The 15,224-nt window shown below is 41.2% G+C and overlaps 1 protein-coding gene across 2 annotated transcripts in view; it reads left to right on the forward strand.

Annotated features, from left to right (window-relative positions):
- Window positions 1–12,747: 12,747 nt before the first annotated feature.
- Window positions 12,748–15,224, forward strand: part of sema3d (sema domain, immunoglobulin domain (Ig), short basic domain, secreted, (semaphorin) 3D) — a 29,175-nt gene continuing 26,698 nt past the window's right edge. Inside the window, exon 1 of one of the 2 annotated variants that reach the window (XM_071500882.1) lies at window positions 12,748–13,050. In XM_071500882.1, the coding sequence (XP_071356983.1) occupies window positions 12,954–13,050 (97 nt within the window). In that variant the 5' untranslated portion in view covers window positions 12,748–12,953. Of the gene's footprint in view, window positions 13,051–14,199; window positions 14,312–15,224 lie in introns of those variants that run through there. The other variant, XM_071500890.1, reaches the window with a different exon arrangement.

The raw sequence follows: 15,224 nt of genomic DNA on the forward strand, positions 1-15,224 counted from the left end.
TCAACCATCACTGCATTTTTCTTTGCACTGTACAACATCCAGATTTTGCACGGAGAACAACTTCACCTTATGGCTGTGCTATTAGCTTTTAACAAGGAAATGATGCTACAAACTTGATAATTGTGTTCTCATAACCAATATTTTACCTTTATGGTTCAATTTTAAGAATGCAGAACAGATGTGATGTACAGACATTGACCATATGGATAGCCAGGTGGCTCAAAGTTTATACTGTAGGAGAGCCAAAGAGCAAACAGCCGTTTTTGATGTGCTCAGAGCCTTGACAAATAGAGGACAGAAACAGTGCAATGCACAGAGATATACTGTGCTGCAGCTGCAATGGTGGAGCCAAAAAAGTCATACAGCAAATACACAAGTCACTGGGGAATTGCAGCTTCACATTGCAGTGATGTAAAAGCTGAAATACTGTTGTTCTAATCTGCTTCTCTGTATCTACATCCCTCCATACTGGTGAATCCATCACTGAAATGCGTGTTGCAGGTCCATTCATTCAAGTTCTTTATTTGAAATTCTAGTTCAAATTGCATAACCTCTGAAGATTTGCAAAGTTGTCAAAAGATGAGAAGATCAAAACACACATCACACGTTCACATCTGTCCTTTTAATATGAATATCATGAACACATCGCAGCAGATTATCTTATCATAGCATAAAAACTGGAAACAAGGGGACAACAGTTTGCCTGGCTCTGCCTGAAAGTAACAAAACCTGTGTACCATTACTAATTAACATGCTATGTCTCATTCGTGTGATATTTTCAATAAATGGAAAACAGGATGTCACAGCACCTGGCCAAGAAGTAGTCCAGCACTCCTTCCATGTGGTTTCTGTATGGGTTAAACAAATGTGATATAGTTTAAGTGTTAATTTGTGAGGATTAGAAGTAGTTTTTCTAACCTTTGTGCTAAGATATGCTAACCATTTGTCAGAATGGTATCAACCTTCTCATCTAACTCTTGCCTTGCTATAAGTGTGAGACATATTTTCTATGCTGGAACAAGCTTATACAGCAAGTATATGTGATACTGTTGCCTCAGAAAACATGATGTTTTACTAAGTGTGCAAAATTATGGTTAGGTTTGTTTAGACAAGGTGGCTTTTAGGGCATTAAACCGATCAGTGTATGAAAAAGGTAAGACTCTGACATTTTAGACATTCACTGTTAAATAGGCAGCGTGTTCTACACTTCCTCAGACTTGTACCAGAGCTGACACTAATGGAGAGCCTATGAAAACAATCTGCTCCACGACTTGGATTCTATCTCACTGAAACATGTAATGTACACACATCCACAGTATGGTTAAGAGGTATGATGAAAGGAGGATGTGTCACATACAGTGATGTGGTACATTAACCACAGCTACCAGCTATATCCATTAGAAGGGTCCTGCAAATATGGCTTAAATAGAGGGAGAGAGAAACAAATAAAGGGTTTGGGTACTTGAGAGAAAACTTAGAGACAGCAGGAGAGTGTGCATTTACAGACCTGCCCTGTTGCTCCATTCAGCCAATGTGTCAGTGGAACAGGTGTGGTGTATCAAGCTGCATATGACTTAACATCAACACGATAATAATTTCCAGAGCTGTTCCCTGAAAAATGCAAGCATCCTTCTGTGCATGTAAGATGTGTCTGAGAACATGCATCTGTGTGCACACGCGCATGTGTGTGTGTGTGTTTGTGTGTGTGTGTGTGTGTGTGTGTGAGTGAAAAACAGGAAGCTAATCAAATGAAATACATTCCATATTAATGTGATTTATTACTGCTGTGTAGCCAAAATCTGAACTTGCAGACCATCAGCAGAGGGAATGAATCTATTTCAATTCTAACTAGCGACACATGCCACAGGCCCCAGGATGTATTGTTTTCCTCTTTGCTGACAGCCTGTGTTCTTCTGCTCTGCCCTAAGGGATTGTGGGTGTGCAGAAGTGTGCTCTAGTTTTCCTGTGAATGATAAACATGAACACAGTCTCTTGTTATAATAAAATGACTAAGATTAAAGAAGGATTGAACAAGACAGAGCAAGCATTAGGTGACACAATCTTTACATCTTAATTAAAAAATTGAGCCCATGAATCACTTGGCCACATCATATAATCAATTTTAAAAACAAAAAATGTAATGTAACAATCATGTTTGAAATAGGAAAAAAAAATTAACATAAATAAAAAGCAGAAAATATGAGCACACAGTGCCAGATTTGACACTGGGAAACAATACTGCTGAAATGAGTAAAATAGAATAATGTCAATCCATTTTTCCCTGTTCCACTGTCATGCTGAGAAAATGATGCGAAGCTGGGAGAACATGCTCTGTGTATATCTGTCAGTCATAACATTGCCACTAATTGGATGGTGCCTTGCTGTAACCTTGGAAACAAGGGGTCACACAAAATTCACAAACCGCAGCAATGAAGGTCATCTCTTAATCAGTTTCAGCAAGAGGAGGGAAAAAAACAACATGCTCTTTGTAAAAGTATTTTTCCTGTTACAGCATGTCAGTCATAATGAGGTTTCCTGTGAGGATGCGTCCAAGTATTGGTGATGCCAAAACTGAGCTGGCGATTACTGTGGCAACACAAATGTCTTGTCCAATTGCCTTTGTTACTTTACCAAGGTTGGACAAGGTCATATCTTAGGTAGTCGCAGTTCTCAAAGACAGAGAATACCTCGATTTATACTACAATGTGTTGGAAACAATGACTGCTTTAAACACACAGACACATATGCACACGCAGGTGACCTCACGCCAGACACTTCATGATTGATTACCAGCCTTGGGCTATCCCTCTGTCTGAACTTCCTGGTTTTTAAGTCTTGCTTCCTGCGAGGTTCATTGCTTTTTGTGATGTGATTAACTTGCCTGAATGAGGTCATGATTCATGCTGGGGTCTTCAAACAGGTAGAAGTTAGACCAGAGACTAGAGACAGTTTCCCAGGTGGTCTGGCTTAGGGAGTCAGGGGGCTGGAAGAAAAACCACCAGTTGTTTGTGGGGGTTTAAGGTTAAGTTCTGGGTTGAGGTCAGAGAAGCGGTAGGTTGGCTTGAGGGGGCAATTCTTTGCCTTAAGAGGGCGAAGGGTTAGTAAAAATTTGGGGCTCTTCAGTTTCTTATTAAAGATGAGAGAGATTGTAAAACAATATATAATGCAAAAGTTCTTGCACTCTCCTATCTCTATGCTAAATAAAAGGCTATAGTGGAAGAAAGGCAAAACAGTTAAAACAGTTAAAAAAAGAAAAAAAAATCCATCTATCTGCAATTTTAAAGGACAGGAGTTTAATTGTGCAAAACTGTCAAGTTGTGGCTATACATGTTAATTAGTAACCTAATGCTGGTAGACTAGCTGTTTTCTCCTGTTTCCAGCCTTTATGCTAATGCTAATACTTTATTAATCCCTTGGGGAAATTCAGGTTGTCCAGTAGCTCACTAATGTATACAAGATTCAAGTCAGTGTCATGTCATGGTGTCAAATCTTCTCATCCAGCAAAGTAGTTCCAAAAATGTCAAACTGTTCCTTTAGGTTAAACAGGTAAATATTATTAAGCTTGTCTTGCTCAGTAGTCTCCCATTTGTCTCACTGATGAATATCTCATTTATGAAAGACAATGAGAATCACATGCCTTCATTCATTCAAATAAACACATATGGAAACTATGTCTCCTGTTTTGGTCCATCACAATATGTCTGTCCATGTCTGTCTATAACCTGGTGCCCTCATATGACCCTGTTAGCTTGCTAATTGAGTTTCTTCTGTTAACAACCATATGGTATTGGTTTCAGTTGCACTGCTCCAATCTAATGAGCTATCCCATGTGGAAAAAAAATAAAACCCTTTAGATTTATAACCGGCTCCTTCTTGTGATTCTATGGAATGACCCTGTGATTTGAAAGGTTAAAAATTTACTGCAAGCTAGCCCAAGCTCAGCTAATGACCATTACCGCAGATGAAAAGCAGATAAAGGGTTTTATTTTCCAAACTTTATCACTGCTTTACCCCTTTCTTTCCTCTCCTCCTCTTTCCTTCCACTCTATTTATTGCCCATTTCTCTTGTTATGGGTGTCAAAGTAAGGCAGCTTAGTGCCCCAGACTTCTTAAGTGCTACCAACACCCAACCAACCTTAATTTACAGCAAAGGAATTTATCCATGCACCAGGATAACAATAAATTGTAAATAATTTAGTTTGATTCCATATTTGAGGTAGCATGGTCGCAGTGGTGGAGGTTTAACTGTTCAGGTTTATTCACACCACATATTTTGTATGTGCTTTCACACAGTACTCCATCTGTATTAATGCAATCAGCCGTTAGAGATTATTGTTGCATGACACAATTAAGTGTTACCAGCCTGTGACAGCGTGGAAGAAGGCGGCGTGCTAACATGGAGAATTGAGGGAGAATGGTGCCAGAGAGTGAAATTCCATATTTAAAACATTGGGCTGCTACTTTTATCGGTCCCATACGCAACCACACTCACACGCAGACTCAGAGGCTACAAGTAGCTTCCTGTTTCAGCACCAACACCCTGCAGGTTAATAAGCACCACAGCAGATGGAAACCTTGCCACCACTTCTAGCATATATCCCTGGCTTGTCCCAGTGCCACCTCCACTTCACAGTGAGTCATTGTACCAATCACTCCTCATTTCCTCTCCAGTGAAGGCTTGAGCTGTGTGGTAGCAGCCAGAATGTAGTATCCAGCAGCCTGACACAGCACTCATTATGGCCTTAATGGAGGTGAAGGTGTTTTTATGGCGCAGTCTGGCCCATTCAGCCAATCAGTTACCACGAGGCTCTCTCTGAGGGCCTTATTACAAATGCCCTTACATGAATACTTACAGATCGACACATATACACAAATTTATGTCTCCCACCTTGCTGAGACCCTGGGGTTTTGCACTCTTCCACCTAGCACTTTGCTATGTGCCTTCAATGTGGGCCCCTACAGAACTGCTCTATAAGTGGCCTTACTTTTACTTTTATTGAAACTCCTAACTGCTGTGAATTGTTTCCAATTAGTGAAAATTGGTCAGTTAAATCTCAGGTTTATAGTGGAAGTCAGTGACTTACTGAATCACCTCAGCATGGATTGGGGCCATATTAGCATCGAACTTCTCCGTAATGATGCTGGGGCTCCACAATAATCAGGATTTGTTGGTAATTGGGTGCTTAACTGCTCTTAATTGTTTAAAATTGTTTGAAATACTGTAATAGAGTGATTTATGGCATACAACAGGCCAGTCAGCACCAGGTATCAACACTGAGTGCCCCCTAAAGTAAAGCAGTAGATTAAAAACACACCTGATCTAGACTTTTGGGATTAGAGGTCACACTTCACTGGCACGCATATTATCGTCAGTACCTTCCTCTGAGACCGAATGAAAGTCATGTAAACACATTCCATTGTTATAATGAATAAGTGCAGAAATACATGCCTAATAATAAGTGCAGAAATACATGCCACTGAAAGCAGGAATCAGTGGTGCAGTAAAGAAGATTAGAAGTAACAGCTAAGAGTTCATGCTGTATATGTAATTTGATCATATGGTATAGTTCAACATTGGTAGTCGTATGTTGGCATGTCTCTTCCAACTTCCAGTGAAAGGATGTTTAACAGGAACAGAGGAAGTTTGGTTCTTAATAATGTTAAATCAATCATGTAATTTCAGGTATTTGTATGAAAGGATTCAACAAGGGGAGGAGAAAAGAAGTAAAAGGGAAATTCTTCACGAGAGAGAGAAAGGTCAGTGGCACATTGGTATGCGGATGGTCTCCAAACCTGAAAGCTTACAGTACTTGAATAAGGGTAGTGAGGTTATCGTAGAATCTATCTCCTTTTGTGCCCCCCCCCCCCCCCCCCCCCCCCTCCCCCCTTTCTTGCTCTTTATGCTTGAGTGACCACAATTACAAGCTGAAGCCAGCACAGGATGCAGCAGTGATTTAAAATGATTCATTTTGGGGATGCAGATAGCTGACACACTGAAACACATACTCCCATTGCAGCCCCACATCCCACCCTCACTAAATTATGGACTAAATCTAGGCCTACACTAATACTGTAAATATCAAAAAAGGAACTATCTTAGAAATGCTGCCCTTATAGATCTGATTAACATGTATCAGTGACATGTATTTTTTTTATTACCACACACAAGCAATGTTTGTGAATGCAGGACAACCTCCCCCTCCTCTCACTACCCTGACTGAGTGAACTGTGATGTTTGATAAGCTGTGAGAACTTTGCAGTAAATTCAGCCTAGCTGGGCCACAGGCATTGCTATGTCTCTATCTGCAATCCTCTCTCACCCCTTGGGCTTTCTCTATCTATACTAACCCCCACCCCCATCTGAGTGTAGTGTAGATATGAATCATGTGTAAACAATGTAGCAGTAAAAAAAAAAAAAAATCTTGCGGAGATGGAAAGTGGGAAGGTGAATAAGAGAGAAAAGTCCACCGTCCCCACTGGCGCACAACAATTAAGCCCTCTGACAGGAAGTTCAGTGCACATGCCTCCTGTCTAAACTTCCTCTGTCAGTTGGTGGCTGCTGCCAACATCTGACCCTCTATAACGACAGCACAAGTCGAAAACCCCCACATGACTGGTGAATACCCTAATGACGCATTGTGTGGGCTCTGTTTCTGTGCTGTCTCTTCATATCTGCTTTTGATTTGTGTGATTTATCCTGAGATGTATCACACAAATTGCAGACTTGTGTGTTATTCTTTTTCGATTCCTACCCCACAGAGGGAGTGTGGAGGTAGGAGATATGGATAAAGTTTAAAATTATTGGCTATCTTAAACGCTTAACAGTGAAATATAATGGGATCAGTGACTTAAAACCTTTTGTGTTTGTCTGTAGAATTTTGATTTATTTTACACCGTGAGAACAGCTGATCGAGGGAGGCAAGGTCTCCCCGATAAGATGACACAGTACACAGCTGTGCTGTATCAGACAGACACACACACATAGGCTACACTCACAAGTGACACAGGGGAGGATGTTGTTAAATGTGTTTTGTTCAAAGACAGACCATCTGAGGCAGCATGTCAGCCTCCTCCCTGAAGGTTTAATTTGCACTCTATCCTTCTATCAGCCTCTCTAAGTACTACTGGCTAATCAGATCAGATCCACAGATGTTTGTTTCACTGGAGAGGAATGTAAAGGTCTATCAAGTTCTCAGACAGATGTCAGTTCAACTGAATGCCACGTGAAACAAATTTTACAGAGTTTCTCTATACATGACTTGAAGGAAAGTACTTTTATTTTGACAGGGTGGAGTTGTAGAGTGGTAGAGGTAGGGTTACAAAAAATCCCCAAGATCCATTGTCTATTTTGTGGAATATGATGCTCAAGTTAACATCTGTGATCTGTGAGTTAGAATTTCTGCTACACCAGAATCTGCTGATGATTTTCCTTAGAATAACATTCAGTAACATTTAGAAATCATGGTGAGATAACAGCCATCCATTTCCTAGGACAGCCACTCCCTCCTTCAGGATCAGTTCTTTCCTCCTCTCTCCCGCATAGAAAAGATAAATGCTTGAGAGAAAGCGATGCTGATATTGGCAGTTCTTCACTTGGAAACATCTGGCACTACCTAAGTGAGACATTTGTGGTTTCCTTTGGTTACTTTCCTGCATAAAATAATTTCAGATACAGAATTATTTCAACAGGTTTCATTAATTCTACTGTTCACAGTGGAATACCCTGTTCACTGGCTGGTATCCAACACAGACCTGAGACAGTAAATACTCAGAAAGAAGAGACACAATAAGAGGAGTAAAGACAACAATGTACAAGTGTTTTAACAGCTTCACCTATAAAATTATTTTATTCATGACTGCATGCAATAGAAAGCTATTTTCTCACAACACTTTTCATCTTTCTCTTCTAATATGTCCAACAAGAACAGATTTTCTGGCACTTTTCTGCCTTAGCCTTTGATATTTTCATCTTTCTCCTCTTTTTCTTTTAATACATGCTTTTTTTTTCTTACAGTCACATACCTCTTTGTGTCTCGCACTCTTCTCCCAGCTGTTATTGCTACACAGTGCATCCCACCTGTTTCTGTTTTCAGGTCACTTCACTCCAATTGCAGAGGTTTGTCGCTCAGTGAGCCACAAAGCTGCACGTTCCTGCAGAAAATAAATAAATAATCCCACGCTCAGACACTTGCCAATCACTAACACACTCAAGAACATAAATAAACAAAATACAGCTGGGGTGGGGTGGGGGGCGTGGGGTCCAGGGGACCATTCAATGTCTCTGTGTGCGTGTTCACTGTCTACCTCACAGGGTTGTATGTTTATGCTTTGCTAGGTTTAGTATAATGGGTCCACATGTTTACTGTTTACCTTTGCCAGTTTAGCTTTGTGAATTTTGAAATGTGTGTATTTGGAGAATTAAATAAATTAGGCTGTGGGTTCATTGTTTAGACTGTGTCACTGTGATGTTGTTTGCCTCCAATTTAGTCAGGGAAATACAGTCTGGTGGTGTTTTCTTTGGGTCACTGTAAGTGTGTGTATCAAAGGAAGAGAGAACACTCAACGGCTACACAGAAAATGATTTTTCACGCTTGAGATGTACCAATGTTTTTTTAAAAGTTTCAAAACTACTGAGATGTAACAAATGTTCTCTGGGAAGTTAGAGGAAGAAACTGCAGCCCATTCACAGCGGTGGTTGAAAAGGTACTTACATTTTTTTACAGTGACTGATGAAAAATAGTGGTGCCCTTTGTGAGAAATTGTATTTTTCCAGTGAACTTTCACACGAGCAGAGAACATGAGTGGTTCAGCAGAGCACCTGTAAATTCATGTTGTACAGTCCTCTATCTTACCAGCTACATCCTGCAGAGAGCCAGTTATGGATCTATAAGTTACAGTGTGACACCTGCAGTGTGAAAAACAGCCATGTGATATATGCAGCATTGCTGATGTCATCCCAACACAGCCATAATCTGGGAGTATGCTGAAAACAGTTTGAATGTTGGCCATTCAGTTTTATTGTGCTTGCTGATATCCATCATTTCATGGTACATTAGAGTTTTATCGTTACCTCTCTGGGAATCATGGAAGGAGAAGCTAAGTTAGACTCTATGTGAGTGTGAATGTATGTGTATGCATTAAGTGTCTTTAGACAATGAGGCAGACAGCATGGGTATTTTTAGGTATATGATTACAACTAATGATCCATTTTACCACTCAAAAGCAATCAGCTACTAAGAAAATAAACAACCAAGTAGAAAAGATGCATCTCAACATACTGTATATTAGAATTTTCTAGGGATACTCAGAGGTCCTTCCATGGTTGTTGACATGTCTCGTTGAGATCTAATTAATGGCGCTTATCCCTAATCATCGATAAGTAACAATAATTGATAATTAGTTGGGCTCCAGCTGTTTTAGAGCACTTCTAGCCTGGTGGCAGCTCAAGTCATCAAGATTAGTTAATCAGTTCAAGTCTGTTGGCTGTAAAGCTTGGAGGCCTGTGTGTGTGTGTGTGTGTGTGTGTGTGTGTGTGTGGTTGTGTGTGTGTGTGTCCCAAGCAGAGTTGGAGCTCCTTGGGTGACCAGGCCTGGCTGACTGCCCTCTCGCTGGAGATCTTCACGATTACTGTTAGAAATTACTCACAGATTGCACTACATTCACCCACATGAACACCACAAGCACGTAAGAAAAGCTGTTTCCTTCTCTAAACAACTGAGGACCGCAAACCTACTAATGGAACATTAATGCCCGAGTTTATAAGAATGTCTGCATTTCATCCGACTGGAGACCATAACTTAACCTGCAGTGTTTTACCAACTGCCAAATGCTGTCTCAAAACATTAAGGAGAGACAGTAAATATGGAGCAAACAGTATGAAGTGATATATTAACCACTTACACATCCCAAGCACATAATGTACCAGTGAAAGTGTTTTAAATTTGTTTAAAGTTAATCCCTTTGAATGAGTGAAGATTTTGCATCCTCTCTGCTCCTCTCTGACTTCAGATAACATATCCTTGCTCCTCCAGTGTCTATCTTCTCCTGTTTACATTTTAGCAATACCATCACAACTTGACAGAGAGATTGTCAACACAATCCAAGATGGTATATCCTTCTGAAAAAAAACACTACCTGCTGATCTCCCATTTCTGCAGCTTCCCACCTCATCCAGAGTGAACAGTTGATCCTCCTTAATGGAGGATCAACTGGATAACAACACTGTAGGAATGACTGGGGATTAGGGGCCTATTCTTTGGTTTGCTTTATCATGTCTTCCATTGGCAAATCCTCTCAGTTCATTCACACTCCATATATCAACAGATAGGGACGGGGGGGGGGGGGGGACCATAAAACAAGATACCATTTTGTAAGGCGTTCACATGGGGAAAAACACAGTTGGACCTGTGTATGCACGTGCATGTGTTTGTGTGTGTTTGTATGTTATGCGTGTGTGTCTATATGTTGTGCATACCAACACATATGCATTCACACACTTTCTATCTTTGCACAGACTGAAAAATCACTTTAAAATGAAATCACATTTTGCAACACTGAACACTACACTAACTGAAACCAAACCACGATCATGAATTGTAACAATTGCTCAACCACAGGTTTCACTTTGCTGCGTGACTCTTTTACTTTGTCTGGCAATGCCTAGCAAGGTTTTGCTTGGGACAAATGTCCTTACAAGGAAGCTGAACAACCGATGATCGACAATTTCGTCCTTCACTCAGGCGTTGAAGAACTGTTCCCCATCCCCTAATTGGACAAATGGAACGCTTGCTGAGCTGTCGTTGTTCTTCCACCCTGATTTTTAAATAACTTGGCAGCTGTTCTGGGAACATTGCCAAAACTCTCTTGAACTATCCACAAAAAACTGTTTCTCAATTAAGGTGCAACAAAAAGTAGTGCTCCGGTGGTAGCGATGTACATGGCTGTCAGCATCACTCTCTTTTTTGACACTTTGACGACAAGTTGGCAAGGCCAGATATGTTTAAATCCTACAAAGGGGCTACACATAGTTGCTTAACAACATTTGAGGATTTTAGGGTGGTGCTGTGGCTAGGGCCTTAACATGCAGGATCTGAACTGAAATGTCCTCAGTTTTAATACAACAGGAGACCTTTGTTGCCCATCTCTCTCCCTCATTACCTGTCATTTTTCTACAAAAATGACAAAAACACCTCAACATTTTTGGCTTTTTGAGAAACAGCAAATACTCATAATGTATTTTGGTAAATGTTTATCATGTGTCTGGAGCCTCTGAAACATATTCACATGCCCCTCAGTCCATATCAGATAACGAAAATGATCAATGTTTTGCTTTCATTTGTGTGGAGATTTGGTCTTTCCACTAATAAAAGTACAGGAGCACACCAACTGTTTAGTACAAATCTCAGGAGAATGGGCAGGGATGGAATGGACACTGGACAGCGTTCAGTCTTTTAACAATTTATGTCATCAGTGCTACTCATCACCAGTGGGTTTGCTCTGTGAGTGTGTGAGGGAGTTGTCCTGAGGAAGTCCACACCCTGACACTGAATCTCCCAGCAGGGAGGGAGGACGCTGTTTTAACCTGTTAACCTATAACCCAATCCTCTTAGGTAACTGAGAGACAGTCACATCTGCTAAGATACACACCCAGAGCTGGAGCAGGAACAGGTTAGCTACCACTAAAGTGCAATAAAGAGCACATCCCATTTTGTATTATGAGTGGGACAGACTGCAACTGTCTTTTCTAGGTCCAACATCGCAGCTCTCATCTTGAATGAATGTGACCTCTGTGTGTACTTGGCTCCGACCCTTCCACAGCTTTTGCTAAAAGAAAAAAAAATATGTGTGGATTTGAACTGGCTCATGTCTGTGTGTACATGTAGGGGAAAGCCAGAGAGATCCATGTTTACTTCAAAATCAACCGGGGGATTGAGACTGCACGCTCCTTTCTACAAGACACGCGGCAAAGGCATCCCACCCTGCAGGGTCTGCTGCCTGAACCCAAATACAGCTGTTGGTTCTTTTATCTCACCAGCACTTAAGGGAAACCCAGAGGAGCAAACACCTGGTTCAGAAAGATGATCAGTTTGGGCCTCGACTGGACATCCATGCCCATATATCACAGAATTGAATGTTATAAGATTATTCCAAAGGCATGACACACATTTTCATGATCACATCCATATGAGTAACTCCCTTTTATTAGAACTGTTTAGCTCTCCACCCACTGTTAAAATATTCATATTCATTTTGTGTGATCAATCTAGTGAGCTCATTGTATGTTGTGGTATCTGTCATATTTTGGTGCCACTTTCATTTACTGATGTTTTATTGGTAAGTTATACGCCACTAATGAGAACAACTGTTCAGGTGCCAGCTTGTGATTGCATGGCACTGTTACAGCTCTGTCATCAGGAAGAGGCCTCCAATGGTCCTTTCAATCTCGTGGAGAAGTGTTGCAAGCTTCTGGACCAGAATCCACTCATAACAACTTTTAAACAAAATTTACAGCTGCAGATTTGAGGTAATATTTTGAAACACTTTATTAATGTTTTCTGTACTCCTTGATGCTGTAATAGTCTACATGCATCCATCTACTTTTGCTTTTTTTTTTTTTTTTAAGACATGAGGACGTGAAATTACCATTAAGGTCTCAACTCAGTCCTGGCTGGCAGCGATACAGATGCTGAGGGCCCCACCCCTCCAGGAGCCGCGACAAGAACTGGGAGTTTACCGTCTATCTTTCCCGGGGCGAACGGCCACAGGATAACCAGCCATCCAACACACACACACACACACACACACACACACACACACACACACACACACACAGTGCATTAAGAGTTCAAGAGAGCTGGTGTGCGTTTAACAACATTTAAGGGGTGTGGAAATATCTGGGGGAAGTATTGAGTTTATCCATCCACTCTTCTGTTGGTCGGGGCGACGCTGAGCACATGTCATACTCTCAGCTGCGTTTCTTCGTGCGTCGGGCAACTTTGAGTGGGAGTGGGCATGTGTTGCATGTGAGAGGGGACGGAGTTGAGCGCGCAGGTAAGAGGAAAACGACAACAAACGACAACAATGATGATGTTAGTCAGGTGTGGTGTATTCAAACCCCGAGGGCTGTGTTGCTGCGGGGTTTGAATTAAAATGTGTCATTGAGCCGCTGCCGTGTGCGTGTAAGTAATGACAGGAGTTAGTATTAAAGTAGACACTGGATTGCCTAGAGAAGTTCTGTTGGCGCAGGCTGTCGTTTCCTTTAACTGTGTCGTTTACACTGACTTCATGTGATACAATGTTTCTGACACACAACACTTTGTCGATTTGACTCAATGTCTTTGTACACATTTCTCTAGAGTTACACACTAAATGTCTGATTTCCTAAATGTCATCTTTTTAAGAAATTCTGAAAACAGCTTTGCTTTAGGCACGGTGGCGAAAACATTTTCAGATTATACAGTGGGGTTAGAAAAAAAAAAAAAAAAAAAGATTAGCCTGAGATGTCATTTTATCAACCAGTAAGGTGCATGTAAGCCTTCCTTTTTCAGAATCACCATTCTTGGTAATAAATGCTGTTCACTAGAGAGCAGTGATGTGTTCCTTAATTGTGTGAACAGTCATGTGTAGAAGGCATTGCAATAGAATAGAGGCTCCTTAATGTGAAATGGATTGATTTGTATTTGTTTAGTCTGTTCATTTGAAGCAGTTAGCTCTTCAGACTTATACTAATGTATCAGTATTTCATTTTTTAACCACTGAGGGACCTGTGGTGGTACAGGCAAATATTAGGAGTTGGTTGAATGACAGAAGTTTTGGGTGGTGTTGGGACAGTGTTTGAGGACAGGGTGAATGCGGGGGGCTCTAATTACCCTCAGACTTAATGTTAATATGTGCACTAATTCAGAATATTCACATTATGGGTTGAACACGTTGTAGTAAACACTACAACAATGTATAATGTGTATTTGCTTTACTTCGGCTACTCATTGAATGTGTGTACCTGTACTGTATGTCAGTGGTTTACTGTGGAGCAGAAAGGAATTAAAAACATTCATGTTGGCTAGTCATGTTATTCAGGCGTCTTTCTCCTGCCTGTTTATCTTACAGTCACAAGGACCCATTCTCCACTTACTGCGCTTCTAAAGGTTTATCTAACTCCCTACAAGGAGCCTTGGGTCGAGCTGTTTTTTTTTTTTTTTTGTTAGAGAGACAGAGAAACTGTGTAAGGAAGGCAGAGAGGGGGAGACATTGCATTTGTGTGGAGATTGATTTCTCTGGCTGTGTTTAAGGTTTTTCGATCAGCATGACTCAGGTAAATAAATGATTTCTGCTTTGGGCCAAAGAAAGACAACCCAGAAAATTGTGTCTGATTTTCTCCTTTAGTCTCTGTCCAGTTGTTACGTCAGTCTGAGGATGTCTGCCAGGCTTACTAAATACAGACTGCTGTATATACAGGCAGCTACAGGTTTACTCGCCTGGGGATGGGGCAGGCTGAGGACTGCTGCTGAAACCACGGCCTGTGAGCTCTGAGGGCTTTGAAGGTGACAACACACTTTGTGGCTGAAACTGTATCCTGGCTTCATCTTTGTGAGAGCTCTGGTATAATTGGGGAAGTAGGTTTAATAATAAGTTATGTCATACTGATTGAAGGGTTTTGGTGTGGTGTGCTATATCAATGAATTCAAACCCACGCTGTGTTAACCCTAAGCCTTCTGTGTTCTCTAATTCACTCCTGTTCTGTGTAGTGTGCATGGACTGATCCATCGTTACCCTAAAAATCACATCATCAATATTCAGCTGTGTTTTGAATGGCCTACAGCACCATTCCTGCGCTCTGTGATAGCGTCATGCAGTTCGTGCTGAGGATTTTTCCTGGACGGTGATGAAAACTAAAAAGTGAAAGTGTGCTTTCTCAAAACTCAACAGGTTTTGGGTGGAAAGTGTTATTAAAACATACTTGTAGCCACTCTGCGCGCTGGTGTAGCCTTATATGGTCATGTTTCCAGAATTCTTCAGTGGAGACAGACAAAAAGCTAAGGCACCTTCACTGCAGTGGTGATGTTAGTATGTTTAGAGAGTCTACAGCGGCTAGGTGCCAATGACTTGCAGACAGACAGCCTGGCTGGGTTTGCCTGCCCTGCAGCTCCGTTGCCTCTCTGTTTCCCCTCTCTTTAATGAACTGTATTGAGGCTTGTCAGGAGATAAGCACATAACAAAAGCCTCTC

This window comes from Trachinotus anak, unplaced genomic scaffold (genome assembly GCF_046630095.1).
Source record: "Trachinotus anak isolate AG129_WGS33_773 ecotype Australia unplaced genomic scaffold, CSIRO_AGI_Tana_v1 ptg000002l, whole genome shotgun sequence".
In the NCBI taxonomy this organism is placed as follows: domain Eukaryota; kingdom Metazoa; phylum Chordata; class Actinopteri; order Carangiformes; family Carangidae; genus Trachinotus; species Trachinotus anak.